This window comes from Glycine max, chromosome 7 (genome assembly GCF_000004515.6).
Source record: "Glycine max cultivar Williams 82 chromosome 7, Glycine_max_v4.0, whole genome shotgun sequence".
Lineage (NCBI taxonomy): Eukaryota > Viridiplantae > Streptophyta > Magnoliopsida > Fabales > Fabaceae > Glycine > Glycine max.
Window position 1 is genome coordinate 41,542,701 of NC_038243.2, and position 25,041 is coordinate 41,567,741.

The 25,041-nt window shown below is 35.1% G+C and overlaps 1 protein-coding gene across 4 annotated transcripts; it reads left to right on the forward strand.

Moving 5' to 3' along the window:
• Positions 1–357: 357 nt before the first annotated feature.
• LOC100779442 (hydroxyproline O-arabinosyltransferase PLENTY) lies at positions 358–15,336 on the forward strand. 4 transcript variants are annotated; one of them, XM_041017407.1, is made up of 9 exons: positions 358–1,570; positions 12,473–12,540; positions 12,626–12,827; positions 12,955–13,052; positions 13,198–13,267; positions 13,354–13,425; positions 13,569–13,682; positions 14,722–14,812; positions 14,933–15,336. In XM_041017407.1, exons 1-8 carry the CDS (start codon positions 1,157–1,159, stop codon positions 14,779–14,781), a joined length of 1,098 nt encoding a protein of 365 aa, XP_040873341.1. In that variant the 5' UTR covers positions 358–1,156; the 3' UTR covers positions 14,782–14,812; positions 14,933–15,336. The 4 variants fall into 4 exon arrangements, with proteins under 4 accessions (XP_040873341.1, XP_040873340.1, XP_040873343.1 ...); XM_041017409.1 differs by lacking the exons at positions 358–1,570; positions 14,722–14,812 and adding exons at positions 9,840–11,468; positions 11,563–11,735; XM_041017406.1 differs by lacking the exon at positions 14,722–14,812.
• Positions 15,337–25,041: the final 9,705 nt, after the last annotated feature.

Consider the following 25,041-nt stretch of genomic DNA (forward strand, 5'->3'; position numbering starts at 1 on the left):
CTCACCACTTCCAACTTTTAATAACTGTTATTGTCATATAAAGCTTGCACGTACACTACTAATCTTTCAGTATCATATATTATTAAATATGTGTATAAAGGCTACACACTACTAATCTTTCATTTTGTTTAATGTACGTACCTCACAATCTTATAAAATATATAAATTTTAAATGATAAGAAGAAAAAAATGTTAAAAAATTGTATTTGATAATATATTAATAATCTCCTCTTTTCTAATTAAGAAAGTAAACAAGATTATTTTAAAGTTAATGATGACAAGTAACAACCTGGCAAAAAAGTTGCAAGTTGAGCCAAAAGACAAAACAAAAGCAACTACCGGACTTGGCGTTGGTACAGTTACACACCTATGAGTAGCAAATGCATCCACTTGCACCTGAAGTGGAGAATGCCTTTTGTATATTCACAATAATTTACTTTGATTCTGATGCAGACAAATTGGAATGTTTATGATGATCAAGATTTGAGTCCAGTCAGTCCCAATCAGCAACCTATGATATTCTTTTACTTTTGGGGTGTCATTACCTTTCGTGCTCCACATTGAACAGTGACCACCCACTTATTGTACCATCTTCTTCATTCACTGCCAATTCCACTTTCTCTCAGTGCATGCATGTAATAGTCTTCAGTTCTTGGAGTCCGCAAAGCTAGTTATAGTAACCTCTTCAAAGTTCAAAACTTCCCTTTTTTGTCCTAGCTTGCACATGTTGTCACTGTTGAAAGTACAAGTCTTTTTCTCTCATTTGCAGTTTCATTTGCCCCGCATTTCTTTGCTTTAAACTACTCTTCTCATTGCTTTTGTCCAAAGTTCCCTTCTTTGTCTCGTTTTCTGATTCAAAGTTTGAATTGTGAAATTTTTTTCTAGTTCAAGGACGGGCCTGTGTTATTAATTAAGTTTACATGAATTTCAGTTTCTAGGATTTTTTGTTTTGCACAAATGACCAGTGACAACACTTGAAGCAAGGAAAGATTTCGATTGAGTACATTTTTATGAACAGAACCTATGATTGTGGTTAGCTTTAGTAGGTGTCAATGGGGTTTAATTAACAGCTGTTATAGGTAGCATTGAGTTGGTTTGAGTTTTGGAGATTTAGAGAATTCATATTTGAACAACAGAATAAGTAAAGAATTGAAAGATGATTGTGAGGAAAAACAAGCCAAGTGCAAAGTCACTGCTTGTACTTTTTATTATGGTTCTTGCTTTTTTCTTTGTCACTTATAATTTGGTATTTATGATCAAACACCATAAGGGTGGAAGTTGGGTAGCAGATGAGTTGGGGTTTCTTGATCCTCTGATCCGGAATATTCCTGGAAAGGTGATGGTATTAGCAAATTCCAATTCAAAATTCCATGTTGCAGTGACTGCAACCGATGCGGCTTACAGCCAATGGCAATGCCGGATTATGTACTACTGGTATAAGAAGGTAAAGGACATGCCAGGATCAGACATGGGAAAGTTCACCAGAATAGTGCATTCAGGAAGGCCAGATCAGTTGATGGATGAAATTCCTACTTTTGTTGTTGATCCACTTCCTGCAGGCTTGGATAGGGTACAAAATTTTCTGCTTCTTCTGTCAGAATTTATATCTTCTTAACCTATCGAACTTTTAAGTTAACCTATTCACTTGGTCCCTATAGTTGTTCCTATTTTAAGTTTTAGTTCCTATATGAGAGAATTGTACGTATTGGTCTCTACATATGCAGGCTTGAATAGGATATAAAATTTTCTGCTTCTTCTGTCAGAATTCATATCTTATTAGCCTATGTAACTTTTAAGTTAAACTATTCACTTGTTCCCTTAGTTGTTCCTATTTTAAGTTTTAGTCCCGATATGAGAGAATTGTAACTATTGGTCTCTACATATGCATGTTTGCCTAAGTTTTGGTGCCTCTCGCTGATACCAGAGAAGACTTTCTGGCGGTATAAAACCGCTATGAAAACATTTTGGCACTGACAAATTGCTATAAAAAATTGTGTAGGGACTATAACTTCGGGTTTTCTCATATAGGGACTAAAACTTAACATCGAAACAACCAAATGGATCAAGAGAATAGTTAAACGTAACTTTTACTATTATTATTATTATTATTGTTCTGTTAATCCCCGTTGTATAGGATAGTTCTTTGTTTGGTTAAAATAGTGCATTTCAATCTCTTGCAATGTTTGCGTTTAAGTAATATACATGTATTTAGCAATTTTAGTTGTCTGGAAGGATTCATAGAAAAGAGGTAGTTAAATATTCTGCCAGATCACTTCTAAATGATTGTTTTGCTACCATTTTAAATGTTCCCCTCATCATAAGTAGTAGATTTTTTTTTCTAAAACTTTTGTGGAAATCTGTCTTGCCTTGATAAAAATGCACTTAGTGTAATGAGGAATAGAAATGACTTGCATGATAGATTTGTCCGAATATCCTTAATTCCTTTTGTACATTCATTTTTATTAGTTGAAGGTTTGTTTGCCACATGTTTTTTTTTTCTTGTTTTAATCAAAAAGTAGTTGAGATTCGAAAGTATTCAGTGTGGCTTTGCTCAAGTTCAAATAAGAGATCATTGTGCATGTTAGGTAGGGGCAATCTTCAGATGCACCCAAGCTTTGGATAGTCTACAGTAGGAAAAAGAGGCCTTAACTGTATTCTGTTGGGTTAGTTAACAATTGCCAGCTGTTGACAGCTGGCACGTTAGTTGAGGGTTGGAATAAATAGCTCTTCCTTACAGAAGAATGAGTAGGAGAGAATCATTGTAAAACTGAGTAGTGACTCAGTGCAAAGGGAGAGGGTGCTCTACCTTGTGAATGTTTGATGGATTGTCAATAACAAGATACTGTTGGACATGTGTGGCCTCAGTTATCTTAAGAAGGGGTGAATTAATTTTTCACTAACAAACTTTTAACCCCCTTCTAAATGAGATAGGTTCAGAATGCATAAGAAGCATCAATCAATTTAATAATGTTCTTTAAACATGCAAGACAAAATTGATTACAACAAAATAAATGAGATAAAGGAAGAGAGAATACAAACACAGTTTTATACTAGTTCGGCAAAGTTCATGCCTACATCCAGTACTCAAGCAACCCACTTGAGATTTTCCACTAACTTTGCAAAACTCATTTTACAAAGTCTGAACCACACAGGGACAACCCATCCCTTGTGTTCAGAATTCCTTACAACTTAAGAGACCTTTGGTCCCTTAATCAATCTCTTTAATTGAGAAGAAAAAAGAAGAGGAATTCTCTCTTGAAGAGAAAGATATTACAATTGAAGTCCATGGATGAACTCTTGATGGATTTGTAAGTGTTTGCCCAAGAGTTTCTTTTGAGAGAGCATTTGGCAATGAAGTTCTCTTGGAATATCTCTATCTTTTTCTTTTGAGAGGATAAAACATTTTGGACAAAAAAAACTCTCTACCAATTTCATTTCCAAGTCACTAATTTATATGCCTTTGATAGCCTTTAAAATTCAAATGAAAAGTTGTGACTGTTGGGAATATTTTTCGAAAATCCTCACTGGTAATCGATTACAGCATTCTGGTAATCGATTACACAGTTATATTTTGAAGGGTCATGACTTTTGAATTTGAATTTAAGGAGTTTTGTTGTTGGTAATCGATTACAGACATATGGTAATCAATTACATGTTCAAAATTCAAATTCAAAACCCTTTTCAACAACAATTTCTCAAACTTCCCTTCTGGTAAATCGATTACCAGAGCCTTGCATGACTTTGAAACCCTTTGTTGAGGCAAGGCTTGATCTTGAAGAAATCTTGAATCAAGGCTTTGTTTGTTGAAGCAATCTTGTATTAATCTTGAAACAAATGTAGCAGCCTTGTTTGATTCTTCTTTGGCATCATCAAAATCATCATACATTCACAGATACTTTTTCATTTTGTTGATTGTTCTTGTGTGTGAGTGTAGCCTAACTCAATCTAGAGTTAGAGTGACAAGGAGATTCCTAACAACTGGTCCAACATTCCGGTGGTGCAATCATGGATCGTACTGAAGCACGACTTATGGCCTTGGAATCTTCCGTGGAATCCTTGCAATCGACGACTGGTGAATTGAAATATGTATCCATTGAGTTGCAAAAATCGACAAAGGCCTAGCATACATCGTTCGCAAACTTTTCAAAGAAGCTTGACACCATGGACGACATGCGACGAATGATGAAGACGATGATGGCTCAACAAGGTTTTTGGCGTACAGAGGAAAGTAGTGAGATGGAAGACAAAGAATCAAGAAAAGAATCTGAGTCAGAGGCGAGTGACGCGGAGGATGATGCATCGCAACATGCATGATGAAGCATGTGACCATGCCTTTGTTCGAAGGTGATAACCCTCTCGAGTGGATCCCACAGTTGTGAAAATCTTCTCAACATCAGAAAGCCAACATTTTCAAATAAATATCACTAACACTAAACTTATACAATCAATATTATACAAAGAATAAATTAATTTACCAAGACATATAATAAAATTACACAGTACAAAATTTTCATTGTTTAATCCTTTAATCCTTAATTATATAATTTTAAATGTGTAGAAAAATAAATTAAGAAGGAAATTTCCAACAACGTGAGCAGAGAAATTCTTTGATGTGCAGAAGGTAAAGCCAAATGCAAAATTAAGGTTGGCTTTTATCAGTATGGAGGGAAACTGATATAAGCTTGCTTGAGAAGCTTCTATGGAGGTTGGATCTTTGAGCTTCAATGAGGTCCTTCAACGGTGATTTTCTACCATGGAGATGCAGCGGAAGATAAAGGAGAAGAGGTGAGAGGAGGCACCACCCACTAGGGAATAAGCCATGGAAGAAAGAGCTTCACCACCAAGAGAGTGTCTTGGATAAGAAGCTTAGAGAGGAAGCTTCAATTGAGAAAAAGAGAGAGAGAGAGGGGGAGGGGAGCACGCAATTGAAGGAGGAAAAGAGGGAGAGAATTTGAACTTTGAAGTGTGTCTCATAAGACTCTCATTCATCAAAGTTACAACAAGTGTTACACATGCTTCTATTTATAGCCTAGGTAGCTTCCTTGAGAAACTTCCTTGAGAAGTTTCCTTGAGAAGCTTCCTTGAGAAGTTTCCTTGAGAAGCTAGAGCTTAGCTACACACATCCCTCTTATAACTAAGTTCACCTCCTTGAGAAGCTTTCTTGAGAAGCTAGTGCTTAGCTACACACACCCCTCTAATAGCTAGTCTTCTCTTGCATACTAGCCTTAGGGGGTTGCTTTTCTATTGTCTTTTCCTTATCATCTTTGGGCTTAGAAGGTGCCTCCCCTAAGATGCCTTGACCTTGGTTTTTCTTTGGATATGAGTGAGAGCCATAAGATTTTGAAGCAGACTTCCTTTTAAGTTGTTGCTCTACCCTTATTTCCCAATCTAAGTAAGCTTTTACATTGTTCTTCCTATGGAAGTATGAGAGGTTAATGTTAGCCTCTTAAGGCTTTCTTTCCTTTTCTCTCCTATGGGAGTGAGGTCTAAGATGTGACCTATGCCTTCCTTCATAATAGTCACGAAGTTCTTCACTTAGGCTCTTGCAAGAGCCATGACTACTATAGGAAACATGTTTTTCTTTTCTTAACTCTTTTAGTATTTTCCTTTTTTTCTTCTTCCCTTATTTGTTCCCTCTCATCTTGATTTATTTCTACCCTCTCTTTTCCTTTTTTTTCTTTCTAGTTTTTCTTTCCATAACTTGAGGGAAATCAACTCATCTAAGATTCTAGATAGAGGGTCCTTATGACTAGTACCCTCACCATTAACACTAGATGAATGATGACTCATGTTGGTTCTTAAGTTGTGGTTCTTTCTTGTTGGGGGTTTGAAAAAGTTAAAAGTTGGGGTTTTAAAGAACTCGGGATAAGCGTGATAAGAAAGAAGAAAGTATTATGCAATATCAAGATAAACTAGGCGAGACTAGTAAAGAAAATAAGTTATGTAAATAAGCAAGAAATTAAAGTGCAAGAGATGTAAACTAGGCGGATCCTAAGAGTGTTTGGATGACCTCATTTAACGTTTCCAACAAAACACTCACTATCCTAAAGAAAAATTGCCTAAAATTATTGCACACAAATGGAAGTAGGGTGACCTATTGGAGACTCCCAACTTACTTCCAGTGAAAGGTCTTTTTGTTACACAAATTGAAAGTAATAAAGGTAAACGTACAAGTGTTCAATTACAAATAAATTTCCAATTACAAAAAAGGTCCTCAATTTTGGTGGCTATTTTCTCTTTGGCGTTTCACTCAACTTGGAGAGTTTCTTAGTCCAATAGCTCTTAAGGTGGTTGATCCCTCACTTCTTGACTGAAATTCTTCAATGGATGACACCAATCCTCCTTTCCAATTTCCTATATGGCAACTCACAAACAAGGAAACAAAGAGACAAACAATAACCAAAGACCAAAAAATGAAATGAAAGCTAAACCAATAGAGTTTTAACAAGATAAATTTTCAATGATTATTCAACAATTAAAGCAATGAAAAGGATATAAAAGCAAGCTAGGACTCAAAGATAAACTTAGAATGGCTCTAGAGTAGAGTAAAAAAAACTATAAAAAAAATATTCAACACACCTCTAGTTTTGGATTTTGGAACTTGTTTTCACACTAATTTTCAATTGAAAGTTCAGAACTAAGATTGGTATAAAATATAAACCAATTATAGAACAAATTTTGAGTCAAAACAACAAGCACATTTCCCTTTCGCTTTTTTTCTCCTAGATACTAATTTTTCTGGAAACTTGTGTGATTTTTTGGTATTTTTTCCTTTTATCCAAATTACTTGGTTCTTTTTTTCTATTTTTTTTTCAAATGTCTAGAAAATTCAGTAAAAATTTCAACTCAAAAATCGCAGTGACCAATTCCTAGTAATTTTTACAAGTTCGTATGTTCAAGTTGTCAGCATCAATGATTTCAGACTTCAAATTTTTTAAGCATGGTGTATTGATTGCCTTGGGCTTACTTTCAACCTTCCTGTGTATGTTGAACTCACTAGGCTTGTTTACCACAGTTTTAGGGGTTCAATATTCACTTAGGATCAAAATTTCAACCAGCAATTCAATCACCAAAACTCAAATTCACAATAGACACAATCATAAGGAAACCTAAAAGTTCAAGAAAAGGTTCACAATCAAAGACTCTCTAAGAATTTTGCAAGAACGTGTTAAGGATTAATTAACATGCAAGATTTCACTCAAATCAACTAATAGGCTAAAAAAATTTCATACACTCATGAACAAATGAGTTATACAAAGAAACAAGAAAAATAAAATTCAGCACAACATAAGAAATCTTATGTGACAAGTTTCATGACTATAGTAAAACCTCTTCCTCATTGCACTGCTGAGCTGCCTTGGTATCCGTGTTAGGAAGTCAAAAACACTCCTTGCCACTACCAAACATGTATGTTGAAGTCTCAAAAACATGTTTAACTCATTAACATTTATCGGAGAATCGACAGTTCGTCTCAGGTAATCCTAGATCAATCATAGAGCTGGGGCCTTCCCTAAGCCAAAAGATACCTTCTCCTATTAATTAACTTCCTTAAAACCTTTCTCCAGCAGTCGATTCTTCTATCATTGGATTTTCAGTCTTGGAAGTGGTGAAGCGAGGGTTTTTACTTTTCTCTTGGCTAGCTAGTAGGGAGAGAACTTATAAAGGGTAACCCGCATTCTTCCTTTACCGAAGCACATGACTTCTATGACAAAACTACAATAGGTGAATAAGTCACTCTAGATTTTTGAGGTTTTTTTTTACTTTAATGTTTTTGTAAAAATTTTATGGTTTAGGTTTCAGCCACAAAAAATAGCAAGACAAAACTCAAAGGAACCTAAACTCAACACAATTCATGGTTCAAGAACAAGAACAAGAAATTTGAACCATAGAAAATCAAATCTAGCTTCTATAGCAAGTTTAATCGGTGGAAATTCTAAAGAATCATGTTAACAAAATTTAGCGCAAGACATGTGAGGAGATACATGGAGAAAAATGAAGAAACAACAATGGAGGAGAAGGTAAAGTTGAAAATTGATGGAGGTTTAAGGAGCACCTACTTGAAGCTCTTGTGCTCTGATACCACTTGATGTAAGCTTACTTGAGAAGCTTCTATGGAGGCTGGATCTTTGAACTTCAATGAGGTCCTTCAATGGTGATTTTCCATTATGGAGATGTAGCGAAAGATAAAGGAGAAAAAGTGAGAGGAGGCGTCATCCACTCGGGAATAAGCCATGGAAAAAAAGAGCTTCACCACCAAGAGAATGTCTTGGATAAGAAGCTTAGAGTGGAAGTTTCAATGAAGGAAAAGAAAGAGAGAAGGAGGGGAACACGAAATTGAAGGAGGAAAAGAGAGAGAAGTTGAACTTCGAAGTGTCACAAGACTCTCATCCATCAAAGTTATAACATGTATTACATATGCTTCTATTTATAACATAGGTAGCCTCCGTGAGAAATTTCATTGAAAAACTAGAGTTTAGCTACATACACCCCTCTAATAACTAAGTTCACCTCCTTGAAAAGTTTTTTTGAGAAACTTCTTGACAAATTTAGTTGAAAAGCTTCTCGAGAAATTTCTTTAAGAAGCTAGAGCTTAAGTGTACATCTCTCTAATAATTAACTTACCTCTTTCATATGTAATACAAGGTTAAAAATCCTAAACTACTAGAATGACCAGAATACTTCAGAAACACCCATACATTGGTTCCAATATTGGAAAAAAAATACCAAGGAGTGATCTTGGATAGCTTTCACAGTGGTGCTGTTGTGCCGCTATGGCAGAAATGCTGGCGGGGATGTGTATGAGCGATTGGCGGCTCTGCGTCAAACAGAGAGTGTGACAGACTTTGTGCAAGAATTTGAACTTTTGGTAGCGCAAACATGAGGCGCATCAGAGAAAGCGGTTACTTTCTTGCTGGACTTCGCTCAGACGTTCGTTGCAAGATTCGACCTCACAAACCCAGGGACCTGTCCAGTGCTATGGAACTCGCTGGTGACTTCGAAGAGGCAGGGAAAGCGGAGAACCGTTACAGCAATCCTCACGGCTGCAGGTTCAAGTTTCATCCCAAGAGCGACACGGTGGCGCGAAATTTTGGTGGGAACACTCTGAATCCGGCACAAGGGGCTCCATTTTAGCACAGGTCAAATTGCGGTGTTGTTCGTAACTCCTCTAATGCGTTCAGTGGGAAACAGAGTGAGGGAACGAAATGGGACCAAAGAAAAGGGGTGTGAGGAACCTACCTTACCAGAAGTATCTTCGTAGGAGAGAAGCGAAGCTGTGCTATCACTATGGGGGGCCATTTGTTTTAGGCCATAAGTGTCCTGACATGAATCTTCGATTGATTATATTGGCCGAGGACGAATGTATCAATGCAGAGGGCGAAATCATAAAATTTGAGGCAATTCAGGATTTTGAGGATGATGCAATCCAGGATGAGGAGGTGGAATACCAGTGGATGGACCTTTCCATGTGTTCTGTGGGAGGTCTAACTCAGCCAAGTACAATGAAACTGGAAGGGAGGATTCATGATAGGAAGGTGATGATCTTGATTGATAGTGTGGCAAGCCACAATTTTATCTCTACCATGTTGGTTGAACAAATGAGTCTTCCTATGGGACCAACTAGGTCTTATGGGGTGATATTGGGGGATGGCAATAAAGAAAAACACAGGGGTGCTGTATGTATTTGCAGGTAAGTCTAGGACAGCATGCTGTCAAGGACAATTTCTTTTTATTTGAGTTAGGGGGAGTGGACCTCATTTTGTGAGTGGCTTGGTTAGAAAAATTGGGAGAGGTAAAAATGAATTGGAAGGACCTGACTATGCAGTTTGTCCATCAAGGCAATTTGGTGGTAGTCCAAAGGGATCCAAAGTTAGTTAGATCCTTATTCTCTATTCAAACCCTGCTCAAGACAACTGAAATCGAACATACTGTTCTACTCTGGATTATAGAGGCTGGTGAGATAGAAAGCGCAGGGGAGCAAATTGACGATGTTATGAACCAACAAATCAACAGGATATTGGAGTATGCTGAAGTGTTTTTTGAAAAAAAGGGTCTTCCTCCTAGTAGAAGTGTCGACCATGGAATTCCCCTCAAGACAGGTGCAGATCCAGTAAATGTCCGGCCTTACAGGTATCCCTTTTAACAGAAGAATGAAATAGAAAAACAGGTTAATGAAATGCTGGAATCTGGGATTATCAAACCCGCCAACCGCCCTTACTCCAGTCCTGTTATATCAGTGAAGAAGAAAGATGGGAGCTGGAGGTTTTGTATTGATTATAGAACTCGGAATAAGGTCACAGTACTTGACAAATTCCCTATTCCTCTGATAGAGGAATTATTAGATGAGTTGAAGGGGGCTAAATTTTTTTCTAAGATAGATCTTAGAGCTGGCTACCTTCAAATAAGGATGAGACCTGAGGATATTGAGAAGATTGCATTCAGAACACACCAAGGACATTATGAATATGCCATAATGCCCTTTGGACTGAGTAATGCACCTGCCACCTTTCAATGTGCAATGAACTTGACATTACAGGATTTTTTGAAGAAATTTGTATTGGTGTTTTTTGATGACATACTCATTACAGCCCTACTTGGGAGCCACATTTGGAACATTTGAAGGCTGTGTTGAGTACTCTACAAAGGAATGAGTTCTTTGCCAATATTAAGAAGTGTAGCTCTGGGAAGACAAAGATCGAATATCTAGGTCATATGATTTCAGGAGTCGGGGTGGCAGTGGACAAGAAAAAGGTGCAAGCTGTTCTAAATTGGCCCATTCCTAAGACTGTCAAGGCTTTGAGAGGTTTTCTGGGATTGGCAGGATACTATAGGAGGTTCATCTGTGGTTTTGGAAAAATAGCCAGACCCTTAAATAACATGTTGAAAGCAAGAAATTTCAAGTGGACCACTAAAAGTTCTGAAGCCTTCAAGAGGTTGCAGGAAGCCTTGACCTCTGCACCAGTTTTAACAATGCCTGATTTTGACCAGCCATTTGTGATCAAGTGTGATGCCTCAGAAAAAGGGATTGGTGTTGTTTTATCCCAGAATAAAAAGGCTATTGCTTACTTCAGTAAGCCTTTATCAGAGGTTTATCTAGTTAAGAGTATATGAGCAATAGTTGATGGCATTGGTGTTAGCCATCCAACATTGGCAGCCATATTTGATGGGCAGGAAATTTCTGGTATACACAGATCAAAAGAGCCTAAAGTTTCTGCTGGACCAAAGACTCACCACTCAGACTCAATAGAATTGGTTGGCAAAACTGTTGGGGTACGAATTTGATATTGTGTTCAAAACAGGGGCTTCAAATAGGGTAGCTGATGCTTTGTCACGAAAGGAGGAGGATAAAGAGATTCAAGCGCTGACCAGACCCTATTGGCATGAGGTAGCTGAGATTGACAGAGAAGTTCAGGAGGATCCAGTATTGGCTAAGATTAAAGATGACCTCAGACTCGACCCAAATTCATATGGTAAATATACCCTGGAAAAGGACAGATTATATTACAAAGTGAAATCGGTATTGGATAACTCAGCTGTTTAAGGAATTCCACTCTTCTCTATCAGGTGGACATTCTGGAGTGGACAGAACATATAGAAGATTGGCACAATCATTGTATTGGAAGGGTATGATGAAGACAATACAGGAGTTGGTGGCAAGATGTCAGGTCTGCCAAAGAAACAAATATCAGGCCTCTTCTCCAGCAGGGCTACTGCAACCACTCCCTGTGCCTTATCAGGTATGGGAGGATATTAGTATGGATTTTATTATAGGATTTCCCAAGTCAAAAGGAGTGGATTCTATACTAGTAGTGGTTGACAGACTTAGTAAATATGGGGCATTTCCTGGTACTAAAACATCCCTTCTCTGCTAGATCAGTAGCTGATGTATTTACTAAGGAAATCATAAGACTGAATGGAATTCCAGCATCCATTGTCAGTGATCGGATGCCATTTTTTGAAGTAACTTTTGGCAAGGATTATTCAAGAGGCAGGGCACGAGCTTAAAAATGAGTACAGCCTATCACCCTTAGTCTGATGGCCAAATTGAGGTGTTAAATAGGACACTTGAGACTTACCTGAGATGCTTCTTCTCTAAGCAGATACATGGATCATATTAAGAGCCTCAAATACTAAATGAGATGCTTTGTGTAACCTGAGTTTGACTAATCTTCATTTGGATTCATATTTGACGTGCAGACAGGCTAGGCCATTGGCTTAGTTAAATGATCTTATTTCAAAATAAAAGAACTTCATTTAGCTAAATTACTCTCTAATAGCTTGACTCATGTTTCTATGCACTTAAATATTTTATAAATCCTTTTGCAAATTATAATAACAACCAAGTGCTCAGATACATGGATCATTTAACTCCACTGAAAATTTTATCATCAATTTCATTATTTGTTATATTTCTTTATTATTCCTTACTATTGAATTGATGTCTTAAAAAATTTGTCTATTTATTTTTGGTCAGGGTTATGTTGTCATGAATAGACCATGGGCTTTTGTCCAGTGGCTGGAGAAAGCAGACATTGAGGAAGAGTAAATTTCTTTATTCTTGTTTTCTAGGATGTTATGCTCTCCAGTAACAAAACCTAAGAGGCAGTGCATTTTGTGATTGGTGCAGATATATTTTGATGGCAGAACCTGACCACATATTTGTAAATCCTTTGCCTAATTTGACTAATGGAAACCAACCAGCAGGGTATCCATTTTTTTATATAAAACCAGTTAAACATGGAAAAATAATTAGGAAATTCTACCCCAAGGCGAACGGTCCTATTACTGATATTGATCCCATTGGCAATTCTCCTGTAATCATTCAGAAGGTGAATTCTCAACTCCAGGTTTACACATGTTGCCAGATTGATTTTATTACTAATATTCTAACTGTTATATAGTTATTATAAAGCATAATAGCCTTCCATTGAGGCTTTGGTTTTTCTTTATCATCAGTCCTTGCTGGAGGAAATAGCTCCCACATGGGTGAATATTTCCTTGCAAATGAAAGATGATCCAGAAACTGATGAAACTTTTGGATGGGTACTTGAAATGTGAGTAGTACTATGTGAATTTTCTAAAGCTTATTTCTAATCACAATTACCAATTATGTGATGTTGATTTTGTTTATAACTGTTCCTGACATTTGTCAGTACTGAAAGTTCTAACTTTCTGCTGTAATTATTTTGTTGAACTAAGGTATGCGTACGCTGTAGCATCAGCTTTGCACGGTGTACGGCATATTCTTCATGATAACTTCATGCTCCAGGTTTGTTTATCTGTGAATGGGGTGTTGCATCTTTACTTGAGGAAGTAACATTTAAGTTAATGACATGCATCATTGGAATGTTGCAGCCACCATGGGACTTTGATGTTGAGAACAAGTTTATAATCCATTATACTTATGCATGTGACTACAATTTAAAGGTTAGTTGATTTCTTCTAGCTTTCTATTTTATATTTATGTAAGGTAGCAAGAATGTGGTTCCTTGATTAATATTCCCTTTGTTTTTACATTTGTAACTTTGCTTGTTCCATAAGTTATTTACTCCTACTACTTATCCATTCAGGGGGAACTAACATATGGGAAGATTGGAGAATGGCGTTTTAACAAGAGATTTTATCTAACAGGTCCTCCACCCAAAAACCTTTCCTTACCCCCTCCTGGAGTTCCTGAAAGTGTGGTAAGTCCTTATCTTTCAATTTTCTGCTTTGGATATTACTAATCAAACCCAGCTAGAGAAGGAGTTGGTGGGTTGGAAAGTTGCTAGTTCCGTTCCCAGAAAGTTTTAATTGTTTTGCACCTTTGATCTTCATTTTTGTGAAAAAGATACCAACATAATAACAAAATCAAGCAATAGGATGTTTAACCATGATCACAAATATTGATGGATGAACCATGTTATTAGCTAAATTTGGGCCCAAATTTGTGTAATCTTTAGAAAATGTCTTCCTTGTCTGTAACAGGAAGTTTTATTTATCTTGTCATTTGCATTTCCAAAACGTTCACAATATAGAAAGGATTTTAGAGTTATCTGTACTTGTATTCTTGTAACCGTTTATTTCAACCTCTGATTTAAACTTGTTGCTTCTTAATAACTTCTAAAATATACATGAAAAATTGTCCCGAACTTTTGAATTCTTTTAGAATGAAGTGAGCTGTGTCTTCAGTTTTTATTTATCAATAAATATTTGGTCTAATGCAAATAGTTAATTCCTAAAATTAGACTATAGGGAAAAGGAATTAGTAATATTTATTTTACATTTTTTTCCTCATTGTAATATACTTTTAGACATTAAATAACATGAAGAGCCACATCACTGTGGTAACAGACGTTCTGTTTTGATAAAGCTTTTTGCTTGCTTTCAAACATGTTGAACCCTAAACGGATACTAGGAGGAGGACACCAACTCGCCATGCTCAAACAAACAAATATATATATATATATATATATATATATATATATATATAAAACTAAACTTTTAGAATACCCGTTTTGTTTGCAAAAGAAAAACTCAGTTTCTAAGTGGTTGAATTTGCATCTTGGCAATTTGAAAATGCATCAAAATTTGTGCATTTAACTTTTCCTTTGGTATGCTATACTTATATTTGTTTCATCATTTCATACCTAATTTTTATAAAAGAAATAATATTTTTTTTCTATCAGTATCTCTAGGCTATTTTTTTAATTCCACTGGTATGACCTACTCTGCAACATGTAGTGGACCTCGATGGCTGAGGCATTGGAAAATCAATTGATGACAAACTCTTATCAGATTTAATAAGTGTTTGCTGGAGTTTTGAGCTGATACTGTAAAGTTTTTCTTTAAACTATAAGATTACAATTGTTTTAACTGAAGCCTCATTTATAGTATGGTCATTCTGTGGTTGCTAGTTTTGGCAGCTAATATATACTGTGATGACTATTTGCAGGTGCTGCTAGTAAAGATGATTAATGAGGCTACTGCTAACATACCTAAATGGGATTCCTTAAATAGAAGCTGAGGAAAAGAAAATAACGTGCAAGGTCTTAGGCCCCTCATGCTAGTGACTACTAGATGAGAAACAACAATTATGATTACATGAAAATAGATTAGTTTAACCCAGAGAAGAACTGTGGTGAATACGGAAAGATGTTTTTGTGCTAGCTCTGAAAATAGATTTTTTTTTTTTTATAGCAAGTCAATTGTTGGTATTGAAATTTCAAACATATAAAAACATTTACAGATCGATGGAAACATTTTATTGGAATGTTATATCTACAGATCAATGTATCAAATATGCAGTTAAGGGGGAAAATGATAGTAACCACCAAAATTTTGATTTGATTGATAGTATATTTCTGCATTATACATATCATTTCAAAGTGGTAGTTATTTCCTTTGAGCATGTTTTAAGAAAATTCAATAAATCAGTTGTTTAAAATTGGAGGAACTTGAGAAAGTCAAATGTGATTATCTTTTGATAAAAGAAAAAAAAAAAAAAGACTTCAAATGCTTTGTGGTGAAAATACACGTCACTAAACCATTATGCATGACTTTTTAAAAGTTTTAAACTTTCTTCAACTAATATACTCCAACTTCTGATGATTTAGATATTAGTCAGTGGAGATCTGTACCATACCTTAGAAAAGACGAGAGAGTGAAAGAATCTAGAAAACAAATGAAATCCCAAGGATATCATATGAGTTGCCAGCATTTCTATAGAAAACATGTAGCTCTTTTCCAGCTATGTATAGATGTTTGTATTTGCATTAGAATAATTTTTTTCATTACATTCTCTATTTCATGCTACATGCTTTATTATTTTTCTATGGGTTTGTGTTTGAAGATTCGGATGATCTAGTAGTCAAAGAAGGCTTCATCCGAACTATATGTTCTTCATTCACTCCCATTTTCCTTGCGTAACGACCTGCTTCAAAGAACCTTCTCACTGCCTCATCCATGTAATCTTTCCCTTGCTTAACAGTCATGTCCTTCCCTATTGTATCAGGGAAACTAGTGAGGATATTATCTCCTTTAATCACCGCTGCGAGCTGGATCAACTCCTACTGAAATTCACTGAGTCTGGCATCTTCATTAGGCCCTCCCTTCCTGATCTTTAGAGGGGTTGGAAGTTTCTCTGCACCAAAATAACACCAGAAGGAATCAACAAAGTGCAAAATACGCACCGGTGAATGTTGTTTGCATCTACTTACAGTTACCCTTGAGCATTCAAAGGTTATAACAAGTAAGAACTAAGTGTAAGGACCATGTGAAGTAATCAATAAGTTAGCAGTTCAACATTGGTTGTGTTTATTAGAAGTAAGATGACAAAATAGCTCATTAGATTGTTTTTTTGGCTTACTATCTTTTTAGTCCTTAAACTTTTTAAAATTTCTATTTTTAGTTCCTTAATTTTTTTTCGTCCTTATTTTTAGTCCCTTAAAAGGATTAAAAGTAAAGACGGAAAAAAAGTTAAAAAATTAAAAGTAAGAATGAAAAAAAAAGTTAAGGGACTAAAATAGAAATAAAACAATATGGAACAAACAATATGGAACTCCTTAAGATGCTTATGAGGATTTTCATCTGCAAGACCATGAAACTTGGGCAACAAATGTATTAGTCTAGTCTTGAGAACATATGGAACACCCTCATCAGGATATTGAATGCACAAGCTTTCATAAGTGAAATCAGGTGCAGCCATCTCCCTAAAAATCCTCTCACGAGGTGGAGGTTGAGCCATGTTCTCAGTATGAAAATTAGTAGTTGAATGCTCAAAATCAGAATATTCAGAATCACCAGCAACAGAATACTCAGAATGCTCAAAATGCTCACAATGCTCGAAAAGCACAGAATGATCAAGATGCACACTATGCCTAACTAATCTATGAAATTTTCTATCTATTTCAGGATCAAAGGTTTGTAAATCACCTGGATTGCCCCTAATCATGCACTATATGCAGCAATTAATGTGTTCTCAAACAAGCACCAGGGGAGGGTTAAAACTACAACTATAGCCACATATTATCCAAATGAGCTAAAATTTTGTGAGCAACACCCTAAAATCATGAAAAGATAGCACAAAAAATTTCAAACAAAAATTCAAAGTCTAACTATGAAAACTACTTAAGCAAAGTTTAGAAAAATAGGACAATAATACTTGAAAAAAAAACTTAGTAAACAACTGATTTTTCGAGTTTGGGAGACCCCATAGTATGGGAAATTTTTTTCTACCCCAGATGCATATATAATAATAGTCATTTTGATACATGGAGCAAAAGTTAGGGCCATTTTAAGTTTTGCTAAAAACAAGTTCCCAAAATTTTTGTCTCTCTCAAATTCAACCACACCAAGTACTCCTGGTATTTTTCACACAAAATATGGATCAAAAGAAACTACCACACAAAAAATCAGCCAAAAATAACAACTCTAACTATCAAAACAAAAATCGCTAATTAAATTGCAAAATCAATCGCTAATTCCGAGTCGCTAATCACTGTTCACAGCAAAACACCAACTGAATCAGTCGCTAAACAGTCACTAAAAACAGCCGCTAAACAGGGGACGCGACTGAAATGTGAAACAGAACGCTACACAAAACAAAATAACTAAACACTATTATGAACCTTTGGCCCACTGCTCCCCAACAACGACGCCAAATTTGATCGATGTTGTACCCGAATCAAATAAACATTAAAAATGTAGTATATAGGAAGTGATCCTAGATCGTCTCCCAACGAGCAATGCTCAACCAACGTTCATAATAGATAGTGATAAAACAGTAACGAATTGGGGGGTTGTTTGTTTTTTGTAATTTAAACAGCAAGCAAATTTTAATTAGAAAATAACAAAATTAAAACATGTTGTTTCCCTTTGATTCACAAGCAAGTCTCTTATCCTAGGTTACGAGGATTTATCCCTAACCAGTTCAACCACTTAATCCAACCCTAAATTAAATTACTAAGCGAAAATTAACATAAGGTTGTCATTATGTGATTAAGCAACACATACACCAATTAATCATGAACGAAACTGATCATTAAGCATGAACGTAAATTAAGCGCAGAGACAAATAATCAAGCACTAAGCATGCATGGATTAATAGCAACAAATACATAGTAATTGGTGAAGAGGAAAAACTGATCAGTATTCAATAGTAATAACAAAACCTCAAAGAGAGTTGTGCTTGATCCTCAAGAGAAAACAACGCTGGAGACTTAGCCTTCCATTAATCAGCAAAAAATGAAATTGTAGATTGAAGAAGAAACAAAATTGCAGAAAATGAATTTTATTCTACGTGAACAGTGTGCATGAACAGTAATAAAAACTGGAATTGCCAAAACCCTAAAATTATTCTCCTCTCGAAAAACCTCCTAAACTAAAACCCTGGTGTTGCAATATAGGTTCTCAGCCCCAAAGCTTACAAATCTACTTTCAGTTCAATCCCATAAACGAAATAAAATAAAATCTGAATAAAATAAGATAAGATTCGATGAAATAAAATTTGGACGAAATAAAATCTAGATTAAATAAAATCTGGATAAGATAAGATTTGATAAAATAAAATTATCTGTTCTCTTCAAGTCCAAGCCCAATTCTGGATTCAAGTCCAATTACTTATAATTCTCCTGAAATTAAATTAAAAACACAAAATTAGTCAAGTAGGCCCAAATGATAAAACTACATAATTAATTTGACAATTAAGGCTAATCAGTAATTAAAATGGTGATAAAAAGGGTTAAGAAATAGGAGAAAATAATGACACATCAGTCACCCCAACAAAATCGAGCAGTGGGAGTCTGTACCAGTTTGTTTTGTAGGTGTTGTCTATCAAAAACACCAAATTACATGTGTTGACTAACTTCACTGCATCAGGGTGACACCAAAAGATATCACGAACCACGTCTTCATCCTTTATTATGTGCCAATGAATATACTGATCACGTTCAAGAAGCTTCATTAGATGTTGCATTTCAAGATCGCTTCCTCTTATGGAAGAACGGAATGCACTTCTTGCATTGTATATTTGTTTAATGGTCCTACAGGTATTGGCATTGTGTTCCTTCAGAGTTAGCAAAATGTTTCTTGGCTTCACCATGGACTTCGTCATATCAGTAATAAGTGTTTTTTTAGCTTTAGTCAATCGCCCTGCATATGGATGTCCAACTAATGACTTGGCCAATTCATGATTATGCACTCCACAAATCAACTTCATCATCCAGTCTTCTCCTCCAACCACTGGCTTGCAACGAAGCTAGAAGGGACACCCACATTTCCTAGTCTCAATGTCTCTTCTGATAAATTCTTTTTTCCTACACCTATATTCGTCACTCCTTTCATAGCTAATTAACACAAACGTAGTCCTTCCTCTACTACCTGTGTTTGTGTCCGACCTTAAAATCACTGACACAAATCCATTTTCATGAGCAACGGATCGAGCCCACCGCAAAACATCCTCTCGGCACTCAAACACCTACAAAACAATCCACATAATTTAAGTTTTCTACCAGTATTCATTTTATTAAATCTGTGACAAACATTAAAATTATAACCTAAGAAGTATTGAATGCATCCAAACAATCAACATGTGGTTCATTCGCACCATATGCTTCTTCATTTTCATAATCTATATCCACTTGTTTAGACATTATTTCATACATCCACTCATCTTCGTCCATCTAACCAACGCAAACAAAAAATGGCCATACAAACAAATTAATTAATAATTTAAAAAAAATGGAAACTGAATTCAAAAAACATCACACTTTAAAAATAGTTACTCTTCTTATGGATCAAGTTGATCCGTAAGAGACTTACGGATCCGTAAGAGACTTATGGATCAACTTGATCCGTAAGTAATCCGTACGTCCGCGACATAGTCACCACCTTCTGCGTACCTTGTTTGCCGCCGCCGACCACCGCAACGCACCTTCACCTTCACCGCACCTAACCATTCACAACGAACCTGAGACAATGCCGCATGAAAACCACAAAAACAGAGAAAAACAACGAACAAAAATGGCAGCTGTGAAGTGCAGGAAAAAAAAAAAGCTTTTATAAGGGAAAAAAAACCCAGGGGCATTTTTGGCATTTATAAATTTTGTTGGGTGCACCAGCAAAAATGTTGGGTGTACCTAGCAGCACTCGAGAGGGTGCAAGGGTAGCTTAAACAGAGATCCAATGACCCAACAAAAGCATGCAAAGTAGTGACACAACCCAATACTCTAGAATTTTTTTATTTTCCATGTCCATTCAATTTTTTTGGGAAGAAAAGTGATGGAATGAAGCAAGGAGCAAGGCATGTGTCATGTGTGTATGTGAATGATATTAAGAAACAAAAGAAGAATCATTACTTAAGCTTTACTGCAATAGTCAAGACCAAGGTTAAAGATTGTTGTATAAAAGGTGAGTTTAAATTCAAATGACCTTCACTATTGTATAAAGGAATTATTGAATTTAATTTAATAAATTGTAAATCTTTTGATAGGAATACAAAAAAAGAAGTCAAGGTCAAGCATTATTTTATTTTAAAATATTTATTGGATAAAGGTGAGTTTGGAATTTATACCACGGCATTGGAAGAAAGCTAAGAAGAAAAGCAGTAGCTTGGGCGGGTCAATCACTACATGTTTGATACTATGATCTGTCCAACCTTGGTTCTTTCATCAATGCTTGGGTTACTGAGGCTTCTGTTTTTAATGAACCTTTTGCTGCTATAAGGACTTCATAGTACATATTACTATTCATGAAGCAATACGGATAGCCAAGGTCATAGCATCAAATTGGATTCCGAACGTCTACAATCAACTATCTCGCTCTTTTCTAATTTCCTTGAAGAAGTATGATACTATGACCTGTTTTCTCCTCCCCTATATATGCTGCTACAAATTCCTACATTTTTCTGACTAGTATAACTACTACTTTGGACAGTATTTGGGTCTAAACAATCAATATTTTGGCTCTTAATTCGTAACTCAAGAATCAACGCAGAAAAATATATTTGTATTTATGGTATGAAATATAAACCAATATTGATTTTCATGTGATAATTCTTTTTATTTCAAGGTTTGGATATTCTCTTAATGTTAAAACTCAAAATCCTTAAGATTAATGACATTTCCCTTGGATTACTTTAAACCCCTCCTGGTCCATAGAAAAGGATAAGAATCTGTTATTGATTGATGTAAAATGGAGCCAAACTCCTTATTATCAGAATTGAGGACAACAAAGAAAATAAAAAAAATAACAGCAAATAGAGACTATTGTGAAATAATCCCAGCCTTAACAATTTTTCGTTGACTGGCCTCCACACATAAAAAATAACAACAAAGAAAATAAGAAAAATAACAGCAAATAGAAACAGAATCACATGAAAAACAAAAGAACAAAATTGGTCTCCACATACCTGAATTTTGGCTTCTCACCATTCATCACTACCAGCAATGATTTTCTTCTCCCCATCCCAGCCAAGACTTATGTCTTTCCCAATAAGCTTAGCACATAATTATCATTCTTTTTTCAAAGAATCTCACCTATTTCTGGATTTTTTATATTCATATCTCAAATTTGTTGTCTTATTGAACTTTTCTTGCAATATTTGCCCATCCTAGCTTAGTGAAGTGGTTATGAGGTTTATTTTCAGCATTCACATCTTCTATGCATACTTTCAACATAATCTCAATATTTTTATCACACCATTCTGCTTTCTTTCTTTTTATAGAAACTTGATTGAGGAACATTTCACAAGCTTAATGAAACAAACAAAAGCATAATCCTAATCCATAACAATTCAAAATTTAATGAGAAGAAAAAAAATTATTGAAGAATTGGTTAACATGTGATGCTCACAAAGGAAGAAGAAGAGAGGACGAAGGATGACCGAAAGATGACCAAGGATGATCGAAAAGAATGACGAAGATCGGAAGCACGGGAGAGTAAGGCACAACATGTTGAGGAACAAGAAAGAGAAATTTTGAGGGTTTAGAAAATGAGGAGAGCATGCTTTGTCATTTTGAATTTTTTTTAGGACATAATTGTCCAAGTGTTATTTAGGGAACAGATTCCCGAAAAGAAAATTTCACAAGCTAGAAATCTGAACTTTTCAAAAAAAAAAAAAGATTTGCTGACAGCTTTTATTTTTATAAAAGTTAAAAAAAAATTAATAACCAAACACTCTTAAAAAATAAAAAAGATCTTTTTCTAATAGATAAGATGATAAAAAATCTTTTGGACTGCATCCAAATGGGCCCATAGTATCCGACTACTATTTGATGGAAAAATCATTTTTAATTAGTAAGGTAGAAATTAAACTCAATTTCAAATACTTATTTTAAGTTTATTTTAGGTTTAATGTATTAAAAAGATATATACAAGATCAAGAATTTATGTGTGAACACTTTACATTACTTGCAAGCATTATTTGGTTTGTGATTAAGGAAACTTCGTACGTTACGTACCGCAGCTAAATGATGTATTTTGGAGTTGTTTGATTACCGAGCAATAAATGGGATCGCTGGGTATTTTGTTTGCAGTGTTGTTTGTTTGTTGGGTGAATGCACCGTGCCACTACCGGTGGGATTTTTTATTCTTTTTTTTCTTTTACCATTTCTTTAGAGTATGTTTGGATGAAACAATTTAAAATTTTAAAAAATTTTAAATTCTAAAAATTTCAAGTACTTCAATTTAAATTTCTTTATTTTTAAAATTCTGTGTTTGGATACACTAACATTCAAACCAGAAAATCAAAGTCAAAATAAAATGATAAAATCGTTAAGAATGAAATGCATGAATTAAGTGGTTGAGATTATGAACGTCATAATGAAATAGATCTTGTTCAGTGACTTGGACTTGGAAATGATTCGCTCGAACTTTGATTTTCCTCCCTACAAGATCGAACCCTGGTCGTTCACTGAACCTCACCGCCTTCCTTGATGACAGCGGCGACGGTTGCATTTCGACCGCAGAAGTGAAAGATTCTGATTCCGCCGCCAGAGACGGTGACACGACACGAAGAGGTGCAGTGCCGCAAGGAACGTCAATGGTGGAAGCCGGAGGAGGAGTGGATGGTGCATTCACCGGAGAAGGAGTGGGAATTGAGGAGGATTCTCCATGCCCACGGCCACGACCGCGTCCTCTTCCGGCGGGAGAAGGCGCCACAGATGGTGGTGTTGGACAGCGTGAATCTGGTTGTTGTTTAGAGCCACTGCGACGAGACATTTTAGAGTAAGAAAAAGACATGTCGTACTTAGAAATGAAAGAGGAATTTCAAATTCACTCCCTTGAAAATAGAATTTGAAATTCTATTCTTTCAACTAACTAAAATCCCTTTTAAAATTCTAAAATTTTGAATTCATTTTACTAATGTATCCAAAGATTTACTTTTAATAAAAAAAATTAATTTCCTATAAAAAATACATTACCTAGTTAAATTACCCTATCCAAACACACCCTTAGGGATTTCTGTTTTCTTAGCAATTATGTTTTTTACCAAAGCTTTGATTATTTCATATTTAGTGGTTGTGCTGTGTTGCTTGCTGCGGTGGTGCCATTTTAGTTTGTTGTTTTTTATTAACTTTTTTAGTTTAATTATATTTTTATCTTCATACTATTGTGTTTATGTAATTTTAATCTTTTATAATTTTGGCTTCTAAAAAAAAAAACTTCTATAATTTGATTGTTCTATTTTGATTTTTATATATTTTTTAATAAAGTGTGTGATTTTAGTTTATATATTTTTTAAATTGAACAATTTTTTTAACTTATCATCCTTTCTCTATCCATCCAACATCATAAATTAGGTGTAGTTTGTAAACAATACAATCATGGTTTAAATATTTGTTAGAAAAGACACTTATATTAGTGTATGATCGATCTCGTGTCTTATGTTGGATTTTTTTTAGAATAAACCATCAATTTGATTTATCAAGTATTATTATCTTTCCTATATAGTTCCTAAATAATAAAAAAAATATAAATATATCGTCAAAAACTTTAATGACTGTGCATTGTTACTGTCAAGTGCCTACCAATCAGAAATTAATTTTAGAATAATATTTAAAATAATTATTATAAAAATAATAAATTATATTACATTATAATGTTATAAGATTTTTATATTGTGAGTGAATTTTAATTAAATTCATTTTTATAGAAATTAATATGAATATTACTTTTAAAATCCTTTATTATTTTATATCTTATTTAAATAAAAATATTTAAAAGAAAATAAATTTATTCAATTAATTTCTGTGATTATAATTGTTTAATTGTTTTCTAGCTTAATGTCGTAGTTATATGCAAACACAGTATTTTGGTAGATTATGAAGATGCCATATTCTCTATATAAAAAAATAAGAAAATCATTTTTTTTTTCTTTTATGGGTACAAGGAAGAGTATCTTCAACAAGGATTTCTTCCTTAGTGCTTAAAGTGAAGAAACCGTTCCTTAAATGTTTTTCTCACTAGAGCATACCAATATGGTAGAGTGCATTTCTTCACTCTTCAAATTTGTTTCTTATATAAGAAACGACCTCTTAACATTAAAAAATTAATTTCTTTGAAGCTACAAGAGGGAACATAATCGTTCTAGATTAAGAATAATGAACAGAAACACAATTGAACAAAGAACAACCACAATGAATCCCAAATTCATAAAAGTTGAACAAAAAAGTCTAAATCAGGCAATGCAAAACCCAAATTAGAACCACTAAATAGATTCAAATTCAGAACGACACAGTAAAAGGGGAAAAGGGAGAAAGGGGTTTCCATGAAGCAGATTGAAGAGCTCTTTAGTAAAAGGAAAGGGGAAAACTAGATCTCCAACAACATTGATGACCTCGTCGACTTTCGAACCCAACAAAGGTGGCGTGATGGAGACACAATGATGGTTGGAGGCGTTGGCGCAAGACGCATGATGACTAGCGTCGGTGACTTTGAGCTATAGTGGAGAGAATCGATGTTGGTGGCTGATGGAGAGGATCATCGCTGGTGGACGGTGGAGAGGATCGATGCGACGGATAGAGATGTCGAGACGGTGACTGCAGTCACTCAAAGCAGCAACAG